This window comes from Dendropsophus ebraccatus, chromosome 13 (assembly GCF_027789765.1).
Source record: "Dendropsophus ebraccatus isolate aDenEbr1 chromosome 13, aDenEbr1.pat, whole genome shotgun sequence".
Taxonomy (NCBI): Eukaryota; Metazoa; Chordata; class Amphibia; order Anura; family Hylidae; genus Dendropsophus; species Dendropsophus ebraccatus.
The window spans coordinates 15,585,211-15,608,772 of NC_091466.1; the positions used below are offsets into that span (position 1 = coordinate 15,585,211).

A 23,562-nucleotide genomic window follows, 5' to 3' on the forward strand; every position below is an offset into this window, starting at 1 on the left:
GCATGAGCCAAAATCTGCAAGTAGGGACTTGACTAGAGAATTATTGGATGGTACACGCTATGTATTCAACATATTCAGTTGCATTGGTCTCAGCGTCAGTGGAATATACTTTTCTAAAATGACTGTATTATTGCTTTATGTTCCTGAAAATATTTTTGCCCTCCAAAAAAAAGTAATTGGATGCCTAGAGAACGAAGGAAAATTGTCCAGTCACATGAATAAAGTATCATATACTGTAGTGCACTATAAATACAGACATGTGGTGGCACGGTGTATGGAGGAAATAGTCATCGTACTTAAATCTCTGTACATGGACAGGCTAAGCCTCTGTTGGCAAAGAAGTGGGATGGGTGGGGTGGGATGTGGAAGAATGAATTAATGTACTAAAACATTGTGTTGTCTTCTGCAGATATAAAGCTTCCTTCCGAGGCAGCTCCATGCCCGGCTGGTACGGGACCAGTGGACGCGCTGGATAGCCGTTACCCTCAGGCTTTGTCCAGCCCGGAAGAACGTTGTGCAGCCTTGAAGGAGGAGTTTTTAGAATATCAGAGGCGTAGACAGGCAGCACAGAAAATACACACAAGGAACAAGGACTACGAAGAATGTTTCGAACAGGCGACACTGTTATGACCCCCATTACTGTTCCCTAGACTGGAACATTTATGTGCAACAAGACCAGAAGGGACACTGTTATTGAGGTCATTATCAGGGGTATTTTCATCTCTAGTCTGAGTTTACCATTGTGTTTACCAATACCGGCCAAATAAACATCAGGGTTATTGTCAGTCAGTATAAAACTAATGCTGTGATGGAGGAGAAAAAAAACTATGGCACCATCTCTGCTCCCATGGCGGTTCCACAAAACAAAAATGAATTTTTAAAGGTGTGTAAAATTATAGAATATACCTAAAATCTATCCAAACTGAATCATTTTTAAATCCATTAGGACCACTGGCTGTGATGTCAAAGGGCCTAAACTTTCCATTACAAATAGTATTTCTATCATGCATTGCAACATGTCCACATGTTAAGTGGAGAAACTGTTAACTGAGATACAAAGTAGCCAGTTGTGTGAAAAATTGCCTCAAAGATGCATCTCATTTTTTATTTTGCTGTCATTTACTGCATTCTCAGACAGAGAGGTGTGTGTTTTTATGGATATCTCTGTACATGAATATTGGAAGAAATTTTAGCATAAACTTTGGTGCAAACATCTTTGTTGGATTGTGGAGGTTTCCCCAGGGAGACAAAGGCAGCTGAAACCTTTCATAACTTTCCTCCTTAGCTCCCAGCTTGACCACATTCCCTTAGAACCAATCTTTCAGATTAACATCTTCACTGCCAGAAGTCATGGTTCCTTTATCCTGATGAAGTTCTTGTACTATTTGTATACTCCTTAGAGAGTCTATTGGGGCTTATTATTTAAAATGCTGACTATTGCGATCAGTAGAATTAATTAAATAAAAACTGTGATGCGATTGGAAGCTGCAGATACATCCATCATTCTCCGCATTATAGGTAAGAAATCCAAGTCGGAGAAGCGAGCACAAAAGAGGAGCCGCACACAATCCTGACACGGATGTTTGTTGTTGGTCATATTGGCCAAATTATTAACATGTCTCTCCCACTTGGTTGCAGAAGTTGAAATATCATAAAAAATTTATATTTTATTCAACCAGTGTTAAATATTCACTGGAAGGGTTTGTTTTGTTCAGATAATAAACCCCTGGAAAATGCCCTATTGGGGGCATGTGAAGGTTAAAATCAAGGGAGACCCTGGATCAGGACCCCTCCCTGAAATCCAGAGCTAAAGACCACCAGCGTTCATGGATTTGGTTCTGTTGTATGTCCTAGGTGCAGGCAGTTGCTAGCACTTAATAAACTATTAGAATTTTTTTAGGCAGTCACGTTATTCCAAGATCAGTTCTGTATTACGACTCCATTAATCATTCTTATGACATGATTAATGGGTTGTTGTATACACAGTATCATTTCTATTAGAACATAACTGTGGCTTATTCACTGCGGACAGGCTGAATCAATCATAAAGACGACGGCTTATGAAACTACGAGGAATTTTTGACAGTGCGGAGACATGAGGCGGAGTGTGCCTCATACTTTTTTTTTCCGCATTATTTAAAATTGGATTTCTTGGAATGTATAGCCATTGGGTCAGTCACCAAGGACAATTCTTAGGTTGCTTCAAACAGTCCCTGTCTAGACTTGGGTTGGGATGCACAGGTGGTTGCAAGAACCTGTCTGCTTATTATTAGAGATGATCGAATAGAACTCGAACCTTGACTAACCTTCTGCATTTGATTCCCGATGCCTTCCCGATCCACGGGGAAGGAGGAGACAGCCCGGGTACCGCCTAGAATTCCGGGATACAACCTATTACCTAGGCTGAATCCTGGAATTCCAGGCGGTACCCGGGCTGTCTCCTCCTTCCCCACGGATCGGGAAGGCATCGGGAATCAAATGCGGAAGGTTCAACAAGGTTCGAGTTCTATAGCACCTAAGATTTTCCGCTGTTCGATCATCTCTACTTATGTTCATGTACAACCCCATTCTGTAAAAAAGCAATGTATATGGATGTTATCAGATACAGTTTTATCTTCAGTAAATACAGTGATGACACGGCTCATGTGACAAAAGGATCTGCGTATCAAAAAAAACTAAGTATTTTTTATTTTATTTTGTGCAAAATTATTTAATTTAGAGTAAATTGTCAAAAAGACAAAAAAAGTATTTTTGTCCATACTGTATCTACCCACCGTTTTACATTTAGCGCAGCATTTTTACATAGACAGACTGGGACGTGACCAGGAGGCAGCATAACTAAGGATGGGCTACTAAAACTTTTATGTCTTTTTTTAGATTTTTGTCATAAAACATATAAAAAGCTGGAAATTGTTCTGTTACTGTAAGGTTGTTGCCGGCACCACTGTACAGCCCCTCCTTTTCTGTATTTTCTCTTTTATGGTTTCTTTCCTATTGTCATTTGTGGTTAGTGTTGTAATTTTTTATTATTATATGCTGTCATTGTCTTTGTTCTTTTTTTTTTGCTCCTGAGCTTTAATCCATCTTTCCATTTTTATAGGCCTCTCTTCTCAGGGCACTGTCACATTTTCTTTTTGAGTCACTGACCGCTGCTTTCCAGTGTAGTTTTTTTCTGGCAGTGGTTATCAGAGCCTTCTACTCATCAGTTTGTCAATTCCCTCGACAACTTAGGGGTTATCCGTAGATTAAAGGTTTTCCCCTATAAACAGGATAGGAGTTGACTATCTGATTGGTGGCAGTCTGACTGCTGGGGCTCCCACCAGTCACCACAACGGAGGTCGGTTGTCCCTGGAGTGAATGGAGCGGTGGCCAAGCATGCTCTTGATCCTCATTCCTGTCATTGCTGCTGGTCCCATCAGTTGAACCTCCCACCATTCAGCCACTTTTCTCCTATCCTGGATAAGGCATACGCCCTTTAAGTATTTTTCCCAGATCAACCCTTGCCAAATTAGCTCCATTTCCTCTGGTTCATTTTTCCAGAAGACCACTCCGCCTTCAAGACCATTTTCTATATAATTCCGAGTGGTCATCTTAGAGATTTCATTGCAATTTTTTGAATGTTTTCAGTCCTTTTCCAGATGTCTCTTCTCTCCCATTCTTCCCACTGAATTTTTTATTCCTTTTTCCAATGCTTACATACAACCTTTAACCCGACTTAAAAGTCTCTTCCTTCACATATGCTACCCTTTTCCGTAGAGCTTCCTTCTCAGTAATTCTATACAACAGCTCTTCTCATTCCAACTTTCCATTAGCTTTTGCCACGATACTTGTCTACCAGGTGTCCTGATGCTAAGCCTTTGCGAGTCCATGTCCATGTACTGTCCTCTGGCAGAATGACTCTTGGTGAATCCCTTTTTGCTCCTTCATTCATGTCCTCCTCTATGGTCATCTTCAGTCTCTCTTATATTCCTAGATTCACGTCCTCCTCTGTGGTCATCTTCAGTCTCTCCTATATTCCTAGATTCATGTCCTCTTCCGTGTTCATCTTCAGTCTCTTATATTCCTGGACTCTTGCCCTCCTCTATGGTCATCTTCAGTCTCTTATATTCCTGGAGTCTTGTCCTCCTCTATCATCATCTTCTGTCTCTTATATTTTTATATTCATGTCCTCCTCTATCGTCATCTTCAATCTCTTTTATATTCCTGGACTCTTGTCCTCCTCTATAGTCATCTTCAGTCTCTTATATTCCTGGATTCATGTCCTCCTCTATGGTCATCTTCAGTCTCTTATATTCCTGGATTCATGTCCTCCTCTATAGTCATCTTCAGTCTATTATATTCCTGGATTCATGTCCTCCTCTATAGTCATCTTCAATCTCTTTTATATTCCTGGACTCTTGTCCTCCTCTATAGTCATCTTCAGTCTCTTATATTCCTGGATTCATGTCCTCCTTTATAGTCATCTTCAGTCTCTTATATTCTTGAAATCTTGTCCTCCTCTATGGTAATTTTCAGCCTCTCTTATATTCCTAGATTCATGTCCTCCTCTATCGTTATCTTAAGCCTCTCTTATGGTCCCTTTGTAGTACTTCTGATGACTGTTCTATCCTTGGAGAATTTCCTTCAAGGTCCTCTACTGGTTTTTACCATCTCCTTTGCCAGTTGTTGTGGTGCTTTATGTTTGCATTACGTTCACAAAGCAGGTTATGTTCTCAGATCACTTGCTATTAATAAATTAAAATGATAGTAAAACAAGATAGGGTAAAGTGCTGGAAAGTAATTGGCAACATTGCCGTGTTTCTGCCCTATCTGGTTCTTCTTGTTGACCACATTTCTTAAGCGTTTTTGTACCTCATTGTTGTGCTGTATTTCATTCCCTCCTTCTCGTACATATGGATGTTTCAGCATTTAAAACATATTCTTGCCACCATCTGACTTTACCATGTAACAAGGTATATGTGTACAAAGCACTATACTAGTCAGATATGAAAATTCTCCTGCCAGCTTAAATTGTTTATTCATATGTCCATAGGGGGCAGTATTATACCACTTGGACCTACAGGAGTAAATGTATCCAGCATATTCTGTCAGGACAGCACAGGGTTTTCTCATCTCATGTGAATGCATAGTTCAAGGAGCTGCCATCACTTTATGATTGGTATGGGCCCAATCTTTGGGACTCTTAAGAATATTGAGAACAGAGAGGATGTAGCGCCCCTTCAATGCTTTTTCCCACCTGTTCAGATTATTACAGCTGAGTGACTGGGAGCACAGGGGAAATACTCTGAAAAGATATTGCTTTACACAAGCATGTCCTCTTTATTATCTTGAGCGGGGGGGGGTGCAAGGGTCGGACACATTGATCATGATTCATTTTATGATATGAGAAAATCATTCTAATGGACTTTAACTGTGACAACCATACAGTAATCCAGAAATCTCCTATGAGCGGTTGTCACCACCCTTCCCCCACTCCTCTTGGCAACTTATCAAGTGCATTACTAGGTAGGGGGCGACAGTGAGCACAAGGAAAAAAAGGTATTGTGAATAGGAAATTGATATGCCACGATAGGAGGGACATTACTGGTGGCCGGGATTATGCAGCATCCATATGTACGGGCCATTCCAGTAAGACTGTTCTGGTCTTTTTAATGTATTTCTTGTACTGTTGACATTCCTTGTAAAAACTCAACAAAAAATCTCGTCACCCAATGTCTCTCGAAAACCGAGGTTATAAATCTTGACTTGTACAGTAAATGGGGAGTAACCCAAAGACCCTTAAATGAGGAAGCCAACACTTTGTACTCTTAAACTTCCTCCAATCTTTTTTCTTTTTGTAAAAAAAAAAATAAAAAAAATGCATTTTCTGTATAAAGGGAAATGTTAGACTAAAAAAGTTTTTTTGTATTTTTTTTTTAATTGAAGTTGAGATTTATCTGGTACCAATGAAACTTTTCTGGTATTGTAAAAATGCATTGTATGTATAGAAAAAAAATACAAGATATTTTTATAGGACAAATTTTTTTGCTATTTTGGGAGATTCCTGTGGTAATGAAAAAAATCATTAAATAAATACATTTAAGAAAACAGTTTCCAACTTTCTATGTGTGATTGTAGTGATGATATATATGTGATTATAATAGAGCAAGAGTTTATAGAGCAAGAGTTTATTGGGGAGCACTGTACCCTGTTGGGCACCTTTAGCCTGAATACAAGATGAGATACGGTTCTGCACCTCTAGCCTGAATACAAGATGAGATACGGTTCTGCACCTTTAGCCTGGATACAAGATGAGATACGGTTGGGCGCCTCCAGCCTGAATACAAGATGAGATATGGTTGTACACCTTTAGTCTGGATCCAAGATGACATATGGTTGGGCATGGAGGATAGAAGTTCTGTATGGCATCCTGTGGCACATTTGCTCATCAATGTTGGTCCTGTAGATCCTACACACTCCTAATGTTGGGGCTGTGGGTCCTACACACTCCTAGCTGGTGGTTCCATAAATGCTTGAAAATGTAATAAATCTACTGACTGGTTAGCCATGGAAATATTGCAATCTGGCAGAGACATCACTACTATGGGCGATTGACTGTCATATGCTTCTCAGATTCTCTACAGCAAAAACAGGAAACACTGACCAAGCGGCTTTTATATTCAAACCCAACCACCATTGGATCCCAAACCGAACCTGGATCGTCGCTAAAGACGATCAGGTTCCAGTTCATAGAGCCTAGGTTTCTTGTTCACAACGCTGCTGTGAATGGAGGTGACTGACTGTCAATGGCAGGACACGTACTGGGTATTGTGACACTATTTCCTTTGGATAAGTGATTGTTAATGGTCCGGGTAGAGGCAGTGGCTTGGACGAGGAAACTGTGAAGCTTCCTTGTGTTTGTCAGCAGATAAAACAATCCTCTCTACTGCTGGTCTGTCTGGACTGACCAGAGCCTGTTCACCGTGTGTACCCTCATGTGACTAATGCTTCTAACAGTCTGGTCAGAGTGGCCTAGATGGTGATCAGTTTGTCTAAATCACCGACCTGCTTCTCTCAGTCCAATGATTCGCCCCCTCTAAAAGACATGTTTCCAATTTCTTATCAAGAGGTACACTACCCGCAAGTAACCTCTGAGAGCCCCTTTTTTACAAGGCATTAGAGAAAGCAGCTTTTTGCCTTCTTGTGACAAGACACAGTATGTAATTAGACCTCACCTGTAATCATTTCCATATCTAGACATAACAGGCATGCAACATGCTGGGTATTGCAACCTACCCACCAGGGGCGTAACTACCACTATAGCAGCCATAGCCGCATCAGGGAGCCCCATGGCCTGCTCCTGCAATACATTGGGCCCCCTGAGCCGTCATCATTTGCAGCACCGGGTGGCCCTGCTGGTCTCCTGGGTTTTGCAAATGTCCCTTTAACTGCAAGCACTCCTGACCAGAGCTAGCAGTTATGTAGTTATGACTTCACTTGACCGTTTAGTGGTCAGTCGGGGGGGGGGGGGGGGGGGGGGGGGGGGGGGGGGGGCGGCAATCATAAGTTTGCTATGGGGCCCAGCCATTTCTAGCTACGCCCCTGCCACCCACCCAGCCCCGTCCAGTTATGTTATATTTATGACATTGTACTTACCTGGAGCAGAGTCCCAGATTTACAATGCGTGGCGTACAGAGCAGGCCCATTGTGCTGAGGAGAATACACAGAGAGAAGGTTTAGACGGATGGATTTCAACATAGGGGCGAGATGCAGCTGTGGGAGGGTTCCGGCAGCAGCTTACCGACTCTCCATACTGAGCACATGTGCATGCTTGGTTGAGTTGACTGTACAAGTGTATAGGGGAAGGGTTGGGGGAGAGAGCTGTTGGCTACACACTCATTCAGCTCAGACCTATCTAATGTCTAGGGCCAACTTTACGACAGGCCATGAATGTTAGATTGGTCAGGTCTCAGTGAATGTCGCTCCCCCTTTTATGATGACGATCTGCGGGGTCTGGGATAGTGGTTATCAAATAGACTACTGAACCCGTTCCAATACTGAGCTGTAATAATGAGGCAGGAAAAGCCGACACCACGTGGCTAAAAATCTATTGTGGAACAGAAACAGATCCCTGCCGTGTCTGGAAAGCATATGGAGGACATGTCCCAATTATAACCCAGCTCCCACATCTGGACCAGTGAAGACGTCTTCTCTAAATATCTAATTTTATGACATGAAGTGGGAGTGGACATGTTTGAAGGGCTCGGAATGTGAACAATCACCCGCAGAACATCAGTACAGCGCCACCTAGTGGACACATTATGGATGAATCCATGAGAGCCAAACGATTCTTTCAACCACCTATTTTATAATGCAGATCTTCCCCTCCAGTGGAATACACTGGGATAGAGGGGGAAATTTACTTTCTTCCACAATGTTTAAAATCCCAGCTTGCTGTCAGTGAATGGAGACATACATCCAGAAGCTGGAGCACATAGAGACTCATACTTCTCACTGTTCATTTATTTGATGTGTAACTGTAACAAATTCTTAGGGGACACTTAGAAATGCATCAGATCCTGATAAATGAATAAAGGGGTTATTTGAATAAAACTTACTTGTCCCATCAACCAAGGAAAAATAATTGTACAATCCTATTGGATTGTGAATTTTAAAAATGGGTTGCCGTGGAAACATCCTCTGTAAGTTTCGTTATATTCTATTAAAAGGAACAGGTCTCCTGCACGGAACACACAGGCACTTAGGATGTTTCCAAGGCAAGCCAAACTTCTGTGGGCACAGGGGCGTTGCTAGGATCCTAAAACATCCGGGGCCCGGGCCCTCTGAGTTTCTCTCCCCCATTTCTCTCCCCCATGCTTTTCTCCCTTCTTTCTCTCCCCCATGCTTATCTCCCCTGTTTCTCTCCCCCGTTTTTCTCTCCCCCATGCTTATCTCCCCTGTTTCTCTCCCCCATGCTTTCTCCCCTGTTTCTCTCCCTCATGCTTTCTCCCCTGTTTCTCTCCCCCATGCTTTCTCCCCTGTTTCTCTCCCCCATGCTTTTCTCCCCTGTTTCTCTCCCCCATGCTTTCTCCCCTGTTTCTCTCCCCCATGCTTTTCTCCCCTCTTTCTCTCCTCCATGCTTTTCTCCCCTCTTTCTCTCCCCCATGCTTTCTCCCCTGTTTCTCTCCCCCATGCTTTTCTCCCCTCTTTCTCTCCTCCATGCTTTTCTCCCCTCTTTCTCTCCCCCATGCTTTCTCCCCTGTTTCTCTCCCCCATGCTTTTCTCCCCTCTTTCTCTCCTCCATGCTTTTCTCCCCTCTTTCTCTCCTCCATGCTTTTCTCCCCTCTTTCTCTCCTCCATGCTTTTCTCCCCTCTTTCTCTCCTCTGTTACTTTCTCCCCTCTTTCTCTTCCCCCATGCTTCTCCCCTGTTTCTCTCCCCCATGCTTTCTCCCCTGTTTGTCTTCCCCCATGCTTCTTGCCCGTTTCTCTCCCCCCGTGCCTGCTCACCTCCTTCTAGATCGCGGCTGCTGCTGTCCGCCTCACCTACCGTAGCGGCCGGAGGTGCTCCTACAACTCAATCAGCTCAGAGCGGGAGCGTGGGGCCGCTGCGGTGGGCCGTAGCGCACGCGTTAATTGGTTACGTGCACCACGGCCCACCGCAGCGGCCCCACACTCCCGTTTTCCGCTGATTGGATGGAGGAGCGTGTCCGGGCGCTGCGGCCGGCCAGTAGGTAAGGAGGACAGCAGCAGCGGCAATCTGCGAGCCAGATGCGGCCATCAAAAGAGCCGTATCTGGCTCGCAAGAGCGGGGCAGAAGAGATCCAGGGCAGCAGGCATTTTATTCGGGGCATGAGCCCCGAATAAAACTGCCTAGCGACGCCACTGTGTGGGCATCCACACATGGAAGCATGACAGGTACGCTTTAATATGAGTCAGTGGTGTATACAGCCCCCATGTACGTGTATGTGTTGCACACCTCCCGGCAGGCATACGGCGACGGGGAGCGGAGCGGATAGTCCGGGGGAGCAGAGAGGCAATACGGTAAGCAAATTCTATGTCGCAGGGGGAAATGATAGAGCTCATTCCATCATTTTCCTGAAAGGGGTCAGGGATTTGATCAATTCCCTAGGGAAATTGTGGTGAGACCCCGGATGATGTTATAGCGGTGGGACGGCCGGTCACTTGCTAGATGGAAGTGTGACGCCACTACTGTGGTGGATGGTCGAGATACAGCCGGACCTTAAGGTTTTGTCACGTGACACCAGTGCCTGATGGGCACACAGGTGTGATGGCACGCCTGCTTTTAAGGTGTTAGGCCGGTTGTACTCTTTTGCCCTGTGGTCGGTGTCCTGTCGGGTTGCTACCAGGTCCCTTGGGATAGTGTTGTCATGGATGATGTAGTCACAGATGGCCGGAGCGGTGTAATGACCCTCCCGAATAATAGTAGGACCCGCCACCCACAGAAAGGGGAGATGTCCCAAGGTTGTAGTGTATATGCTGTGCAGGTGGTGGTGAATAATCACAGACTCTGTGGATAGCGTTGACTTGATTTACTACTTGTAAATATGCAGCAGGTAATACAGAAGATCTTTGATATACATATTCTAATAAATAATTGAACATAGATCCACTAGATCTGTGTGATAAGTGCTGAGAAGGATATAGTAGAGTTGGCAGAGTTGTGCTGAGGTAGCCCCAGACCTTGTTACCTGGGATGAGCATAGTGCTGAGGGTTTCCTGGCTGACACTCGTGCTACGAGATGGAGTTCATAGACTTTTACAGTAACTTTGCTCCACCTGGATCAGTTCCTAGCTCTTTGGTGGATACTGTCCTGCACTGTTGTTTCTCCTAGTCCATGGCGTGGGTTGAGGTGCTCTGTTGGCTAGTTCTCTCCTGAGGGGTTGAACACTGCATCATGCGGAATATAGGCACTAAGGGAGAAGTTACTAAGAGAGCACTGTCCTGCGCCCTACCCATGCGGGGCACTGACTAAGACTACTCCTCTTCTTTACGGGGGGACCTGGCAGAGGGCCAGGGCCCAAGCAGGACCACTGGAGAGCTATCTGGTCTGCGTCCTTCCTCCACAGAATATCACCTAAGACTCCTCCTTCAACCAAGGGACTAACTTTCTATCCAGCGTGTAAGGCGCGCTGTAGTTTGGGTGGAAAGAGTGCAACAGAAGAGCAGAAAGAGAAGAGGTGATAGGACAGAAGAAAGTAAAGATCCTACTGGTTCACAGATTCTGGTACACACAAACACAACAACCCCTTGAGACACCCCAGCTGTGCAGCTTCCACTCTTCAATACATTACACAGTGACATCTAGTGGTCATCTCTTAATACTACTTTGGCTGCAATAAGACGAAAAAAAGTACAGACTTTTGCGAAGGGTGTGAACAACAGTAACACCCCTAGTGGGACACCACAAAATGATGGAACAGCGCTGTCATTTCATCATTTCCCTGGATTTGATCAAATCCCAGACATATTTGGGCATGCTCGATTCGGCCGATTATCGCTCCGTGGAATAAAGAGAACGATCAGCCGATGATCGTTGTCATCGGCTGATCATTCATTTAGGTTTAAACCTAAAATCATGATCACCGATGATTTGAAAATATACTTTACCTCACCAGGCTGCAGGTCTTCTCCTTCTCCCGGTCCCGCGCGGCAGCATCAGCTTCAGAGCAGCCTGTCTGAACTGACAGACCGCTCAGCCAATCACTCATCGGGACCGCCGCGGCCAGTGATTGGCTGAGCGGTCTGTCAGTTCAGACAGGCTGCTCCGAAGCTGGTGCTGCCCCGCCGGACCGGGAGAAAAAGACCCACAGCCTAGTGAGGTAAAGTATGAAACAAGGGCTGCAAGGACATCGGTAACGATTGTCGGGCTGTGGAATAGGCCCAGTAAACGAGCGCCGATTGTTTACAGGACCCTAAGGGCTGTATTACATAGGGCAATTATCGTTCGTTACATCATTCGAATTTAAATGATAATCACTTGTGTAATAGCAGACAACAATTAAATGACCAACGAGAAATCTTTGATCGTTTGATAGAATCTGGACCTATTTTCATCATTGATCGTTCACAAATCATTCGAACACCGTTCGGTGCAATAACAGGTCATTTAGTCGTACACTGGTCTATCAGCCAGGAAAGGACGAGCCCAAGAACGACCATGGTCCTTGAAACCCCCTTTGAAAAATGGGCCACTCTTTTTTTTTTTTTTTATAAATTCTTTATTTGTACCAAGACATAGAGCAGTGTACAGTATAGGCCGACATTGTACAACTTATAAAAAACAGAAATAAACAATCCGACAATCGGTCTTCAATACAAGAAAAATGCGCTGAGGATTGCATATCTACGCGGCGAGGGGGGCCACCGACCCCGCTCAAGTCCAAATGGGCCACTTTTTAATATATCTGATATTACTAAATTAGATATAAATAGGAAGGATACACAACAGTAAGTGTAATACGCATTATTGTCAGGTCTGAAGAACAATCCCGCCTAGACACGGGAATCCATTTCCTATATTGCAGATTTGCCTTTGACAATGCTCGGCTAGCTGGATGAGTCCTAGAAGTGTATATATTACAGCTGGATCATTGATGTTAACATTTCAGTAGTAAACTATGGAAACTTCCTGCTGTTCTGCAATCTATAGGAAGCGTCTGCTAGGAACCTGGAGTCTGTCTGAGTGGGATCAGTGGTTAGTTTGCCTGTCTGGAGGAGGGGGTCCGGCTGACGTTTTATCCCCTCCACCCCTCCTCTTCGCAGCCTTCTCTCATCTTCTGGTTTTGCCTCATCACAAAAACTTGCATTTCCTCTTTTCCCATATTTGGGCATTTTGAGGATTTTGGCGTCACAGGGCAGGAGCGGCCTGTAGGTCAGCAGAGCGGGAGCTGGAATGTACTGGGAAGGGGGAAAAGAGGGAGAGAGGGGCAGGTGCTGGCTACATGGAGCACATAATGCACAATACAGAGGCGTCACACATTCAGATCCACTGAGAGTATTACCTGTAAGTAATGTAGGACTTACAGGACATAGTTACATGGGTCCTTTTTAAAGTACGAAGTACTGAGTCTATACAGTTCAACTTTCTCATAGTTACAAGGAAAAAAAATAAAAAGTGGCCATTGGGAATACACCTAACTTGCCTTCTCCCAGCATTTAAGGCCCTATTCCACCAACAGATCTGACAACAGATTATCTGCCAAAGATTTGAAGCCAAACCCAGGAACAGACTATAATCAGACAACAGGTCATAAAGGAAAGACTGGATTTCTCCTCTTTTCAAATCCATTCCTGGGTTTGGCTTCAAATCTTTGGCAGATAATCTGTCGTCAGATCTGTTGGTGGAATAGGGCCTTTACTCTAATGACATTATAAACATGTATGACCCTTCACAGACTTCAAGTCTTGACAAAGTGCTGAGGCGCGAAACCATTGTCTATCGGGCGCTCCCGCACCCTATACCACCGCTCCCTCCCTGTTATGTTTGATTATTAAATCCACCGCAGATTTACTTTCTCGGTGAGTGCATGGACTTTTTTTTCTTACTTTTGCATTACATTGTCTTACCCCCGTTCGAGCACCCCGGCACAAGATCATTGTGGTATATACTTGTCCTTCCAGCGATCCAGTAGTATCTGAACATAGCCTGTGTTCAGACAGTGCCGACACCTGTATCTACTGTATCGCATAACTTCTATAATACTGCTCCTATATCCAGGAATATAACTGCTATAATACTGCTCCTATATCCAGGAATATAACTGCTATAATACTGCTCCTATATACAAGAATATAACTACTATAATACTGCTCCTATATACAAGAATATAACTACTATAATACTGCTCCTATATACAGGAATATAACTACTATAATACTGCTCCTATATACAGGAATATAACTGCTATAATACTGCTCTTATATCCAGGAATATAACTGCTATAATACTGCTCCTATATACAAGAATATAACTACTATAATACTGCTCCTATATACAAGAATATAACTACTATAATACTGCTCCTATATACAGGAATATAACTACTATAATACTGCTCCTATATACAGGAATATAACTACTATAATACTGCTCCTATATACAGGAATATAACTACTATAATACTGCTCCTATATACAAGACTAAAGCCACTATAATACTGCTCCTATATACAAGAATATAACTACTATAATACTACCCCTATATACAAGAATATAACTACTATAATACTGCCCCTATATACAAGAATATAACTACTATAATACTGCTCCTATATACAGGAATATAACTACTATAATACTGCTCCTATATACAAGAATATAACTACTATAATACTACCCCTATATACAAGAATATAACTACTATAATACTGCCCCTATATACAAGAATATAACTACTATAATACTGCTCCTATATACAGGAATATAACTACTATAATACTGCTCCTATATACAAGAATATAACTACTATAATACTGCCCCTATATACAGGAATATAACTACTATAATACTGCTCCTATATACAAGAATATAACTACTATAATACTGCCCCTATATACAGGAATATAACTACTATAATACTGCCCCCTATATACAAGAATATAACTACTATAATACAGCTCCTATATACAGGAATATAACTACTATAATACTGCCCCTATATACAAGAATATAACTACTATAATATTGCCTCCTATATACAGGAATATAACTACTATAATATTGCTCCTATATACAAGAATATGACTACTATAATACTGCCCCCTATATACAACTATATAACTACTATAATACTGCTCCCTATATACAAGAATATAACTACTATAATACTGCCCCTATATACAAGAATAAAACTACTATAATACTGCCCCTATATACAAGAATATAACTACTATAATACTGCCCCTATATACAAGAATATAACTACTATAATACTGCCTCCTATATACAAGAATATAACTACTGTAATACTGCTCCTATATACAAGAATATAATTACTATAATACTGCTCCTATATACAAGAATATAACTACTGTAATACTGCTCCTATATACAAGAATATAATTACTATAATGCTCCTTCCCTTTGTCTGATTGTGTAGGGGGATTTTTATGTGACTAGTGGTTTACACTGACAAGAAGAAGATATATATAGTACTGTATATATATTTTTGCTGAGAACACAGAAAAGTACCTGAAACATTTTTTATTACATCACCTATTTCCTGGGTTTTCAATATGCAATAATTTTCAGGTAAGTTCCTGCCATTGCAGAGCAGTAGTGTGATCCCTGGAGTCCGGCAGGACTGAACAGTCACTTATCAACAAGCTGCAAAGTATTTTGAAGCCTGGTGCTCGGAAATGAAAAAGTATCACTAATGTGAAGCCTCTACTATTGTCGCACAAGTGCTGACTCACAAATCTGACACACACTTGAAATATGAATTACTTCTGTTGGGTAGGTGATATGTCTCATATGGAGTTTTATTGTATAATTTGTTTTAAAAAATTGTATAGTACTAAAATTCTTGTACATAGGGGGCAGTGATATAGCAGTTATATTCTTGTATATAGGAGCAGTATTATAGTAGTAGTTATATTCTTGTATATAGGAGCAGTATTATAGCAGTTATATTCTTATATATAGGAGCAGTATTATAGTAGTTATATTCTTGTACATAGGGGCAGTATTATAGTAGTTATATTCTTGTATATAGGAGCAGTATTATAGTAGTTATATTCCTGTATATAGGGAGCAGTATTATAGTAGTTATATTCCTGTATATAGGGAGCAGTATTATAGTAGTTATATTCCTGTATATAGGGAGCAGTATTATAGTAGTTATATTCTTGTATATAGGAGCAGTATTATAGTAGTTATATTCTTGTATATAGGAGCAGTATTATAGTAGTTATATTCCTGTATATAGGGAGCAGTATTATAGTAGTTATATTCCTGTATATAGGAGCAGTATTATAGTAGTTATATTCTTGTATATAGGAGCAGTATTATAGTAGTTATATTCCTGTATATAGGAGCAGTATTATAGTAGTTATATTCCTGTATATAGGAGCAGTATTATAGTAGTTATATTCTTGTATATAGGGAGCAGTATTATAGCAGTTATATTCTTATATATAGGAGCAGTATTATAGTAGTTATATTCTTGTATATAGGGAGCAGTATTATAGTAGTTATATTCTTGTATATAGGGAGCAGTATTATAGTAGTTATATTCTTGTATATAGGAGCAGTATTATAGTAGTTATGCGGTTCAGGGAAGAAAAAGAGTGCTGCACCTCACACCTATGGCTGATACTTGTACCTCTCGGCTACATAAAAAACATCAGAATTCTGTATGTGAATTGATCAAGCCACACTGCCCCATGTACCGGGTGCAGGTATCTGATACACATGGGTCCCTACACTAAGTCCACACTGTTCCGGTCAGCGACCACCACCCCTGCAGGCGTGCACAGTCAGGGAAGGGAGGCCATGGAACGGCCCTGCAACCCCCATGCCACAAGACCAGACCCAAAAATGCCACACCAAAACCCAGCCAGCACCACCGGCGGAGGAAGCTGCCCCCAAACAGCACAAGTCTGGATAAGGTATTGCACTCACCATAGCTATCAAAGATAGAATGGAACAGACAGGAGGGATTAGCTATGGTGAGTGCAATACCTTATCCAGACTTGTGTCATTTGGGGACAGCTTCCTCCGCCGGTGGTGCTGGCTGGGTTTTGGTGTGGCATTTTTGGGTCTGGTCCTGTGGCATGGGGGTTGCAGGGCCGTTCCATGGCCTCCCTTCCCTGACTGTGCACGCCTGCGGGGGTGGTGGTCGCTGACTGGCACAGTGTGGACTTAGTGTAGGGACCCATGTGTATCAGATACCGGCACGAGGTACATGGGGCAGTGTGGCTTGATCAATTCACATACAGAATTCTGATGTTTTTTATGCAGCCGAGAGGTACTAGTATCAGCCATAGGTGTGAGGTGCAGCACTCTTTTTCTTCCCTGAACCGTATTATAGTAGTTATATTCTTGTATATAGGGGGCAGTGATATAGCAGTTATATTCTTATATATAGGAGCAGTATTATAGTAGTTATATTCCTGTAAATAGGAGGCAGTATTATAGTAGTTATATTCTTGTATATAGGAGCAGTATAATAGTATTTATATTCTTGCATATAGGAGCAGTATTATAGTAGTTATATTCTTGTATATAGGAGCAGTATTACAGTAGTTATATTCCTGTATATAGGAGGCAGTATTATAGTAGTTATATTCTTGTATATAGGAGACAGTATTATAGCAGTTATATTCTTGTATAAAGGAAGCAGTATTACAGTAGTTATATTCCTGTATATAGGAGCGGTATTATAGTAGTTATATTCTTGTATATAGGAGACAGTATTATAGCAGTTATATTCTTGTATATAGGAGCAGTATTATAGTAGTTATATTCTTGTTAATAGGGAGTAGTATTATAGTAGTTATATTCCTGTATATAGAAGCAGTATTATAGTAGTTATAGTCTTGTATATAGGAGCAGTATTATTGTAGTTATAGTCTTGTGTATAGGGGGCAGTATTATAGTAGTTAAAAGTTGCGGTTATAAAAGAAATCTTCTCTGGGCTAATGATAATACATACAAAAATATAATATTTGATTCATCTCAGCAATATGAATGAATTCAACCTATGAATTTGCAAGTCCCCCCATCAGCCTATTAATGGACACCACTCCCCCCACACTGCTGGCTGCCGTAGCCTAAAGAAAATATATATGAAATCATTTCCGACTTTGGCAATCTCTCCCCCTCCCACCACGGATAACTTGATAAACTGTGAAGGATCTTTCGAGAAGGCCTGGTAATCGTTTTACAAGCCTTGAAGGGATCTACAAATCATCACAGAAAAGGATTCATATTTGGTGAGGAAATTTAATTCCCAGACTTCTTAGGACAAACAGAGGAAGTTCATGAGGCACGACGTATTGTCAGATACTGTATCTTCGGGCCGTGTTTGTGACAGTGTTGACACTGGTTGTCCTGGCAACATGGCGTGTCACCCGCCAGCCCATAATGGACTTGGTAGCTGCGTCAGGCGTGTCTGCGAGTGGCTTGTCACTGAAGTGTTTGTCAGGCACAATCGCAGGCAGCCTCCTGGCACTCTGACATGACTGCTGCTGCCGAAACGCGTGGGGAGGGAACTGCTTCCAGTCAGAGTGTGAAAGAGAGAAAAAAAAGTCTGGATTAGGGCAATGCAGAAATAAAGTGTACTAGCGGCATCATGGCAGGGTGGATAATATAGCAGTAGTAGAGGGTTATCGATAAAACGGTTGTCCAACGTTAAAAAAAAAAAAAGTTCTAATTCTACATAAACCCTTTAAGGAGAAGGAGAGGTCAGGAGGTGCAGATTTTACAGGTACGTGAACACGTGACTGCAGCGAGTTTGGCTTTACATCTGCTATAAATGTTAATATGTAGACCGAATCCTCATCATCTGAGTCAGCTCTCGTGTTCAGCGTCTGGCTGTGGAAATCGACCACGGAGAGTCTAAGACGTCTGGATATCGTCACCCTTCCAGTCTGAGGACAGAAACAAATCTGTAGAACATAAAAGACGAGCGCCGGCCCGATGATGTCATTATAATAACAGGCTATTTATGGAATACGTGTGTAATGCTAATAGGGCTAGAGACGGCAGATACCTGCGAGCAATGCCTGTAGTGGCAAGTTACCATAATGATGAGATACAGCTTGTATTTAAAGGGTACTTGCCATGATGTTTGCTGACCCGGAAGTTCAGGTAACTATGAATACAACCCTGCTGGGTCGGTTCTGTGCACGAGCTCCATTCTGATCCAATAATAGGGCTTATTCACGGAACAGACCCAGCATATATAGTCACCCAAACTTCTGAGGGGCAAGAGTGACTGCATTACAGGTCGGGTCACCAAACATCATCTATGTCTGGGGTACTCCAGGGAAAATCTTTTTCTTTCAAATCAAATGGTTTCAGAACGTTATATAGATTTGTAATTTACTTCTTTATAAAAATCTCAAGTCTTCCCATACTTATCAGCTGCTGTATGCCCTGCGGTAAGTGTATTGACCCAGTGCTCTCTGCTGCCATCTCTGTCTATGTCAGGAACTGTCCAGAGCAGGAGAGGTTCTCTATGGGGATTTGCTGCTGCTCTGGAAAGTTCCTGACATGGACAGAGGTGGCAGCAGAGAGCACTGTGTCAGACTGGAAAGAAAACACAATTTCCAGCAGGACATGCAGCAGCTGATAAGTACTGGAAGACTTAAGATTTTAAAATAGAAGTAAATTACAAATCTACATAACTTTCTGAAACCAATTGATTTGAAAGAAAAATATTTTCACTGGAGTACCCCTTTAAGTTATAAAGAGAGAGAGAGTTATAAAGTTCATACAATGTAAATTGCTTGTGAAAATCGCAATGGGCTCAAGACTTTGAGCTGATTGTGATATTAAAGGGATACTCCAGAAAAAAAATGTTCGCAAATCAACTGGTGCTACAAAGTTATATAGATTTGTAATTTACTTCTCTTAAAAATCTCCAGTCTTCCAGTACTTATCAGCTGCTGTATGTCCTGCAGGAAGTGGTGTATTCTTTCTAGTCTGACACAGTGCTCTCTGCTGCCACCTCTGTCCATGTCAGGGACTGTCCAGAGCAGTAGCATATCTTCAAAGAAAACAGCTCTGGATAGTTCCTGCCATGTAGTAGGTGGCAGCAGAGAGCACTGTGTCAAACAGGACACACAGCAGCTGATAAGTACTGGAAGGTTTGAGATTTTTAAGTAAAATTAATTTACAAATCTGTATAACTTTCTAACACCAGTTGATTTAAAACATTTTTTCCCTTTAAATTGCATAAAGTGACTCTCCAGAATATCCTGACGGATCAGTCTGTAATCTATCTCATCTATGACCTGAAGACTCAGAGGGGTCAGTCTTGTTCCTCACTATACAAGCAGCATTCGGCAGGTTATCTGAGGCATCCTGCTCCCTGAATTCCCTGGCACATCATTTGGCCGAGCCAGACCCCGGCCACATGTGGATTAGCTGTTACATTATGTTCTACCTCATCAGCGTACAGTCTCTTTCTGGAACCGGGAAGCCTCACTCTCCGACTCGTCTGATCCACTTGGACGATTTCCAGCGTGTAACTAATTTTCTGTAAAACCTTGAAAACCCCCTGGAAGAGCTGAACGGACCGAGATGCAAGCACCAAAAACCACAATCAGAACCTGATATCTACATCTTCCCTCCTCGAAGGCATTCTCCTTACTAGGACATTCAGTTGCTTTCTTTGTAAAGTAAAATTCAGGGTAAAGCATATTAGGGAAAAGAATTTGCAGTGTTTACAGTAGCAGCAAAGCGAGAAATCCCTGCCCTGTAGAATGTCAATTTTGGGGTTAAAAACACTGGGAATTTTTTGAGGACCCCCCACCCCGCCCCTTCCACCTCATCAATTTAAAGGAGAAGTCTGGTGATAATTTTTATTAAAGTATTGTTTTGCCCCCAAATGTCATACAAATGACCAATATACACTTATTACAGGAAATACTTATAGGCCAGGTTCAGACTATGTAACTGTGCGGCTGTATTTGCGGCTGTAATTGTGCGGCGGTATTTTTGGTGGTTCATGCGTACGCTGGAAAGTATACGATATACGGCTGCACAGTGCACACTATGTATGAATCTACGGCCCGATCGTAAACGGACCCGTAAAAAATTAACAAGACCATTGTTTGCGGCTGGACATGCGGCCGAGGATTGACAGGCGGTCCGTACGGAGTACTTCAAAAATAGCCGGCAATGATGCCGAATGCCGATGCCTCTAATAGTTAATATATTAAATTAATAAAACACATTTTCTTTGTAATAAAGACACTTTTGTTGTTCAATAATTTAATTCTAACGAATCCATCATTTTGCAATTAAATATACTGTTAAAATAAATATATATATAAATAAATGTATATTTATATATATATTTATTTTTTGACAGTATATTTAATTGCACAATGATGGATTTGTTAGAGTTAAATTATTGACCAACGAAACTGAATTTATTTCATCGAAAATGTGTTTTATTAATTAAATATTAATTAGTACAGGAAGCTCCATAAGCCGTTAATTCATATTCCCGGCAATGGAGCTTTCTGTACTAATCATCACTTTACTTTAATGAAAACATCAAATGTTTCTTCTAATTATGTTATCACAATAACATTATTAGAAGAAACATTTAGAATCATATGTGCGCTCAGCTGATTGGCTGATCGGCTGAGCGCACATATAATTAGCGGGTCCGCAGCACAGTGACTTCATTGTGCTGCGGACCAGCGAAGAGACAACATCGGGGTGAGTATAGAGCTCTCCCCACCCCCTCCCCTGCACTGCACCCATCCCAGCAAGGAAGGGGGGGTCAGTTAACCCCTTCCTTGCTGGGATGGGTGCAGTCTGACATCAGTCTGGCCCCCAAGGGGTTAAGGGGGATGCAATACATCCTCTCTTAACCCCTTGGGGGCCAGACTGTAAGCAGCGATCTGTAAAGATGCTGCATACTGTAAGGAGCACAACACCGCTCACAATGATGGGTGTTGTGTTCCTGTTTGTGTGTTTTTTGTGTGTTTCTCCCTTTTTGTTTTTCAGATATCGGTATCCTGGGGATTACGTCGGATTCCGTGGACTACGTCGATGACCAGCGGTTGTTTAATGTTTTTTTTTAATAAAATGGTCAATGAGGGGTGTGGGGGTGTTTTTATTTGAATAAAAAATGTTTTAACTTGTGTCTTCTCTTTATTTCTTTACTTTATAGACTTAGTAGTGGAAGCCGTCTAATAGGCGGAATCCATTACTAAGTTGGGGCTTAGTGTTAGCCGGTATAAAATGGCTAACACTAACCCCCCATTATTACCCCAGTACCCAATGCCCCCAGGGGTACTGGGAAGAGCCGGGTGCCAGTGGTCCCGGAGCGTCAAAATTGGCACTCCTGGACCGGGCGGCAGCAGGCTGGTAAGATTTAGGCTGGGGAGGGCCTAAACCAATGGCTCTTCCCACCCTGGTGTTACCAGGCTGCTGTCGCTTGGTTTTTAACCCGGCTGGTTATAAAAATAGGGGGGACCCTATGCGGGTTTTTTTTTAAATAAATAAATAATTTAAAAAAAGCGCATAGGGTCCCCCCTATTTTAACAGTATATTTAATTGCAAAATGATGGATTAGTTTAAATTTAATTATTGAACAACGAAAGGGACTTTATTACAACGAAAATGTGTTTTATTAATTCAATATATTAACCATGAGAGACATCGGCTATAGTGCAGAGGATCGCAAACCCCGGTAATAGCAATTCCTGTAAACTGTGTTCCCTGCTTTCCCAGATGCATCCAGAGGTGTTTGCATCACTTTCTTAAGATTTTATTTGTTATTTTTAGTTGAACCAGATTTCAAAGTAAATGACCGTATGTTTTCAGCCGCATGTCTATTTTTTCCCACGGCCGGAGTTTCATCTGCACATTTACAGCCGCATAAAAAATACAGCCGCACAGTTACATAGTGTGAACCTAGCCCCCAAGTGCTTTTTCCCCTGCACTTACTACTGCATCAAGGCTTCACTTCCTGGATAAAATGGTGATGTCATGACCCGACTCCCAGAGCTGTGCGGGCTGTGGCTGCTGGAGAGGATGACTTCAGTAATTTAGTTGCATGGTCCTTTTTTTCAAGGAGAGAAGCTGTTGCCAGAGGAGCCTGGCAGCGGCTTAATCCCTTTAAATACACATGCACACTCAGTCGAGTGTGCATGTTACGTGGGCATCAGGAGAGGGTGGACAAAATAGGAACACTGTTTTCTTTACTGTTGATGCACATTGTAAGGGGTTGTGTATGTGGTTGGGGGTGGTGTAAAAATAAAAAATATGTCATACTCACCTCTTCCTGAACCCTCATAGCTCCTGTGGTCAGTAACCTACCAGGCTGTTTGGGGGTCCCTTGGGTACTTATCACGGTGGTCTGGAGTGGAGTTGTGACCCACCTGGACTATTGGTACCGCCACCCACAGAAAGGGGAGATGACCCAAGGAAAGTGTGATGGCTGTGTAGGTGCTTAGATGAGAATCACAGATTCTCGTTACAATAAATAAACTCTTCTTTATTGCAGGAATATTTGATACAGTGATACACAATAGACTTGACTGACAAGACTTGTGCTGAGAGCTTAACAGGTAGAATAGCCGTGCTGGCTAAGTTTCGTGTTAAGAAGTAGAGTAAATTCAGAGAAGAAAAGAGGAGGATGTCGAGAGTGTCAGAAACCAAAGTAGTACTGTTCACTGCTGGAACTTTAGAAGTAGAATAAGTAGAATACTTGCGGGTAGAGAGAATACTTGTGCCTTTGTTTTGACTCCTTGCTCTTTGCACCACCTATTGCCCCCAGTGTCGGGAGACCCGTCCTAGAGGGAGACCCAAGCCCCAGACCTTGTTACCTGCAATGAGCAGAGTGGTCAGAGTTTTCTGATTACACCAGCACTGC

General features: G+C 42.3%; 1 protein-coding gene and 1 long non-coding RNA gene across 6 annotated transcripts in view; one reads left to right on the forward strand and one right to left on the reverse strand.

Moving 5' to 3' along the window:
- The window catches only part of IGSF9 (immunoglobulin superfamily member 9), a 65,041-nt gene extending 62,719 nt beyond the window's left edge, over window positions 1–2,322 (forward strand). For all 4 annotated transcript variants that reach the window (XM_069949974.1, XM_069949976.1, XM_069949975.1 and 1 more), the window contains one exon: window positions 410–2,322. In XM_069949974.1, coding sequence (XP_069806075.1) covers window positions 410–630 — 221 coding nt within the window. In that variant the 3' untranslated portion in view covers window positions 631–2,322. The remainder of the gene's footprint in view (window positions 1–409) is intronic.
- LOC138770762 (uncharacterized) overlaps window positions 1–23,562 on the reverse strand; it is an 85,955-nt gene that overhangs the window by 6,391 nt on the left and 56,002 nt on the right. For both annotated transcript variants that reach the window (XR_011359497.1, XR_011359496.1), the window contains exon 3: window positions 7,636–7,689. This is a non-coding gene — a long non-coding RNA (uncharacterized lncRNA). The remainder of the gene's footprint in view (window positions 1–7,635; window positions 7,690–23,562) is intronic.